Here is a 6,029-nt window from a genome sequence, read left to right as displayed (position 1 = left end):
TTCCCAGAATTGCGAGTTTATATCTCGTATTTCTGACTTTTTTCTCAGAATTGCGAGTTAAAATCTCGAAATTGTTACTTTTTTCTCAGTTTATATCTCGCAATGCAATTCTGAGAAAAAAAAGTCAGAATTTTTTATTTATATCTCTCAATTCTGACTTTATAACTCCCAATTGCGAATTTATATTTCACAATTCTGTGAAAAAAAGTCACTTTTTTCTCAGAATTGCGAGTTAAAATCTCGAAATTGTTACTTTTTTCTCAGAATTGCGAGTTAAAATCTCGAAATTGTTACTTTTTTCTCAGTTTATATCTCGCAATGCAATTCTGAGAAAAAAAAGTCAGAATTTTTTATTTATATCTCTCAATTCTGACTTTATAACTCCCAATTGCGAATTTATATTTCACAATTCTGTGAAAAAAAGTCAGAATTGTAAGATAAAAAGTCGCAATAACCTATTTTTATTCAGTGGCGGAAACTGGCTTCCTAGATCTCCTCCTGATAGTGTTGGAAGTTCAAATAATTTTAGCGAATCGGTTCGCTTTAATGAACTAGCTAGTCTGTCAATTTAGTTATTGGTGGTCGTCATATGCTGGTATATTTTTTATTTAATTGTAGCCTTTCAAATTTTGCGTTGATTCCAATAGGCTATGTTTAAATTTATGTCTAATGGGAGGCTGTACAATATTATAATTTTACTAATGATTTTCTTTGACTTTCCAAAACACACACACACACACACAGAGAGAGAGAGATAAAACATCACTTGACTAAAATATTTTTACCAGCGCTTCTCTACAAACGGGTCAGTTTAGATTGAATCATTCCAAAGAACCGATTTGAATGAACAACTCGTATGCGAATCGGACCATCTGATCACTCGACTCTCACTTTAGACAAGTCTCTTCTCACGCCTATGATGAATTCCACTGCGTAAATGCTCAGGAAACACTTCAGAAACTTTCTCCAGCATGAAGCAGCTGCTTAATGAACGGATCTGCGCTTTATTCCGCAGTAACTGGCAGCATACTCTCACATATTGGAGTGTGTTCTTTAGTTTTGGACTCTGTGTCGCTTTTCTGGGGCCGACCATCCTGGACCTGAGATGTCAGACTCAGTCTACGCTGCAGGAGATCACTCTGGTCTTCTTCTCCCAACAGTTTTTCCTCTTTATTGGAAGCACCATTGGAGGATTCTTCAGTAAAACGTGAGTGTTTTGGAGAGATATACAGCAGTTTATGTATTAATACATTTATATTTTATTCGTTTATTCTTGAGCCTGTAATGTGCATCACTTATGTAGTATTTATATCACAGATGTGGTTTTACAGTTTTTAAGAAAAACTTTTAGTTAGTAGCCTTAGTAGCCTTCCTCGAAACAATAAGGAACTGAAAAAGAGATTATCTATCTAATCATCATAACACATATCATTATCTGATTTCTTAGGACTGATCGGTTTCTAACCCATCCGTGGCCTGTCTCTAGAAAACTCTGTAGTGGTCATGTGCTCATAAAAAATGTGCTGTTTCAGTTATCTGGGTCGGGAGCCATAAAAACACACTGCCTTGTTGTTGTTTTGCCTGACAGATAAAGAAATGAACTTTTGTAAAGTTAATTTTTGTAAGTGGTTTCAAAAAGGTTTGGAACAACATTTGCTCATTTAAAGCAACTTCACGTTCAAGAAAGAACTGAGTGATTTTTATGGCTATGAGCAAATATTTCCTCTGTGTAGTAAACACTGCTGATATTCATATTATTTTACAGTTTGTTTTGCCGGTCACCCTGCAGTTCTGAGACTGTACCATGGAAATGTACTATTGCCTGAAAAACAAGTAAAACCATGAGGATTCTAGCAAGCATGGCTTTCTCTTGCTTTAGTCATGTTTTAACCCTGAGGTCTTCTTTAATTGCTTTTATTTGGAAACTTGTGCTCTCAATGTCACACTAGTCCTTTTCTATTTGTTTTCCTCATTACAGATAATCATATTACTTTGTTTAACTCTGTGGATTTGGGTATGGTACACTTGTAAAAGATCTTTATCTCTGTTTTACAGTCCTGACTATATTTAACCACACATCATTCTCCATGTTTCCTTCATCTGTTCTGCTCTATTGGTTTTCCAGTTTGTGGCATGCAACTTAATGCTGCCTTCATCGGAATTATCATAAATACAAGTTTCCTAGTTGGTGAATGAATGGCTTCTCAAGTCATATTTAGATGATTTTTATGCTTGAGTTTCCAAGTTTGGGGTGCTGTAAACCATTGCATACTGTTAGGTTTTAGTTTTTCCCACAACATCCACATTGCTTTCTCTTGCCATTACAGTCATGTATATGTATGTATAAAAAATAATCATTTGATGCATATTCTGTGTATTTATTTAGGTGAAAACAGCATTTATTTGACTGAAACTTGGTGAATGTATACAATCGTGTAAGTAATGTTTATGTGGTTGACAACAAATGAGATGCTACATTTTATTCAAAATCCATTGGATACTGAATATCTTCAATATATTTAGACCTTAATAAAGATTTCCTTCCAAAATAGAAAAGAATGAACCTGGGGGGTATTCCAGGAAGTAGATTATGTGACATACCCGGGTATGTTTAAGGGTAAGTAAGTGGTTCCAAAAACAGAGGTAACTGTCAGTAAGTAGCCATAGCAACTTATTCTCTGAACATAACCTGCTCCAGGGTAGGTTATGTTTCAGGGTTAGTTTACTTCAGCGCTATCAGCACATGCGTGACCTTATAATATTATATATGATTACAATATAGCTATCATATATATATATATATATAGAGAGAGAGAGAGAGAGAGAGAGAGAGAGTTGTATGATATGTTAATTATAAAGCACTATTATAAGTAATATATAAGGTAATATTATATTATTCTAATGTGTTATTATATTTCTTGTCATATATAATAGTTAGCGATATATTAATTATAAAACACTAATGTTACAAAGTAATGTTTATTTTATTTGAATATATTTATTAGAAGTAGATTATGTGACATACCCGGGTATGTTTAAGGGTAAGTAAGTGGTTCCAAAAACAGAGGTAACTGTCAGTAAGTAGCCATAGCAACTTATTCTCTGAACATAACCTGCTCCAGGGTAGGTTATGTTTCAGGGTTAGTTTACTTCAGCGCTATCAGCACATGCGTGACCTTATAATATTATATATGATTACAATATAGCTATCATATATATATATATAGAGAGAGAGAGAGAGAGAGTTGTATGATATGTTAATTATAAAGCACTATTATAAGTAATATATAAGGTAATGTTATATTATTCTAATATGTTATTATATTTATTGTCAAATATAATAGTTAACGATATATTAATTATAAAACACTAATGTAACAAAGTAATGTTTATTTTATTTGAATATATTTATTATATTTTATTGTCATCTCACACATCGTGGATCTGTATTTTCTATCATGTATAATAAAAATACATATGTGATATTTCTTATTATATAATTAGCATCAAACAAACAATATAATTCTTATTCTCAGTGATTAAAAGATTAAACGAAAAATATTGAAAAATGATTGCACAACCATCAATTAGGTGGCGATATGCAGTAAGTATGTAAATGACCATTGAACAAAAGAAGAAAGAAGCAGCATGGCGCGCTTTTTCTTAGCGTCGGTTTCCATGGTGACTCGTCGCTTCGTCACTCTGTTGAGTATGTCTTGTGTGTTAACCGTGAACATACTCTGAGTTGACTGAACTTACTCCCGGACGCGTTTTTGGAACCGGCATACCTCAAGTAAGCAAGGTTTGGGTTAATAAACCGAGAGTTCAGGGTATATGTGACGGTAAGTTAACCTTGCTTTCTGGAATACACCCCAGGTGTCATCCATGGTTCCTGTTCTTTCTGAAAACAAAGCACATGAACACGATAAACTCGTAATTACGAATTCAGAAGTGGGAAGTAGGACATTTCTGATAGCATGTGAAAGAAGCATAAAACTAGTAGAAAGTAAGCAGGTGTCACGTATCCACTGGTATCATCTGTTATCGGTAGAAGCAGCATTTGATAAGCCATGTTAACAGAAATGAATTGGGCCAAGGTGAAAATAAAGTCAGAGACGTCCAGAAATAAAATCCCGCCTTAAGCACCATCACAGAGACGCCACACAGAACAACTTGATATGAAAAGACTCACCTGAGGCTGTTTCAAGTGGGATCTGTTTGAAACTTTTCCTTAAATATAACATACGACTACATGTGCACGAAGTTACTTTTTCCACTATAAAACGTTTTACCCTTAGAGAAATGCATTGTATTTTTGGCAGTCATTTTGAAGGCTCCGAGCTGTATTCTGAACTAGCTGTCATCTAGTACTAGGGCTGTCAAAATGGCTGAAAAACTAAATTAAAATTTTTTACTTAAATATTATCAATATTTGAATTTAAAAGACATAATTTCAGTTAGGGGGGAAAAAAGCTTTTGGCTTCTCTCCTGAGGCCACAAGAGGGCGCACCGAGCAAAATATTATGCACGTTTCTTCAAAGCATAATAAAATAACACGACTAGCTTTAAAAAAAAAGTACATAATGTTTAAAATTATGTTTATAAACCATATATAATTAATAAAGTTGCTTAAACAATTAGAAACAAAACAGCATCATGCATGTATGTATAGTTTAATACAAAGGACCGAAAACCAATCACAAAAAGTACTTTCTTCATTTAAAAACTTGAGATGCAGTGGGATGGGGAAAACTGCCATAAAGTCTCGAGACATGTTTTTTAAAAGTTGAACTTACATTAATTTTACATAGCTTTCTAAACATGCCGCTCTCTCGTGCGAGACACGAGTGCAGCGTTGATAGATGTCCCTCTAGAAAATGCGATGAATATGCATTCTTTGTGAACGGCTTGGTTTCGGTTTTGATGTAAACAACATATTCCCCGCATTGATTGTTCTCTTTTCCTGCAATATTTTGAATGAACAACGTAGCAGCGCCGCATCTAGTGGGTTCAACTGGACAGGCTAACAAAAGCATTCAAATGCAATCAATCTAGAATGAACAACTGGATAGGCTAACAAAAACATTACATTGTCGTCGCATTTCGTGCGCCACTGATAAAAGGCTGCCTGGGGCACACCTAAAATTCGAATGCTACGTTTTTGCATTCGAATGTGGATTTTTCTTTTAAATTCGACGAATATTCGAAATTCGAAAAAAAAACTTGACAGCCCTATCTAGTACTATTATTTTAATGTGGTTTTGTTAACGTCTCATTTGTTTCTCTTAGGCTTGTGAGTTCTTTGTCAGCGTTGGCTGTGTCCAGCCTCACCATCTCTGTGGTTTTTGCCGTCATCCCACTATGCCATAAGCTGCTCCTGTTGGCCTTTGCCTTGGCGGTATCTGGTCTTGCCATGGGCATCATTGACACCATCTCTAACCTACAACTGGTCAAGATCTACCAGAAAGACTCCACAGTTTTCCTGCAGGTCAGTATCTGGTCGGTAACTTCCAAAAAAAAAAAAGGTATCTTTAACCATTAAATTGCATGATTATAGGCACAAAGCGTTTGTTTGAAAGGCTGTGGCAGAAATATGCCATTCACATGTCTGACGCCTGTACACGCAATGTATACAGATCATTTTCTTTAAACGAAAAGTTCTGTTGTCATCAACCCAACCCTCAAAACCTGTTTGACTTTTCTCTGGAACACAAAAAGGCTTCTTATGAACAATATAGACACTCAAAAGCTAGGGGAAGGAAGTCTTTTATGATCACCCAGGTTGCATTGATTTGATCAAAAATACAATACAAATTGTATTTATTGTGAAAGAACTGTTTACTATTTTAAAGGGGTCATATGAGGCTTTTTTAAAGATCATTATTTTGTGTATTTGGTGTAACAGAATATGTTGACATGCTTTAATGTTCAAAAAACACATTATTTTTCAAATACTGTACATTATTGTAAGTCCTCTATGCCCCGCCTCTCTCAAACGCTTCGTTTTCTACAAAGTCCCTCCTTCCGAC

The 6,029-nt window shown here is 34.9% G+C and overlaps 1 protein-coding gene across 1 annotated transcript in view; it reads left to right on the top strand.

The window, feature by feature from the left end:
* The first annotated feature begins 885 nt into the window (after nucleotides 1-885).
* Nucleotides 886-6,029, top strand: part of LOC107751189 (major facilitator superfamily domain-containing protein 4A-like) — a 13,594-nt gene continuing 8,450 nt past the window's right edge. The window contains exons 1-2 of the mRNA XM_016566839.1: nucleotides 886-1,207; nucleotides 5,290-5,488. Coding sequence (XP_016422325.1) covers nucleotides 972-1,207; nucleotides 5,290-5,488 — 435 coding nt within the window. The 5' untranslated portion in view covers nucleotides 886-971. The remainder of the gene's footprint in view (nucleotides 1,208-5,289; nucleotides 5,489-6,029) is intronic.

Source organism: Sinocyclocheilus rhinocerous, unplaced genomic scaffold, assembly GCF_001515625.1.
Source record: "Sinocyclocheilus rhinocerous isolate Xijiao unplaced genomic scaffold, SAMN03320098_v1.1 scaffold362, whole genome shotgun sequence".
NCBI lineage: Eukaryota > Metazoa > Chordata > Actinopteri > Cypriniformes > Cyprinidae > Sinocyclocheilus > Sinocyclocheilus rhinocerous.
Note: the sequence above shows the minus strand (reverse complement) of the source record. Positions and strands in the feature narration are given on the sequence as shown.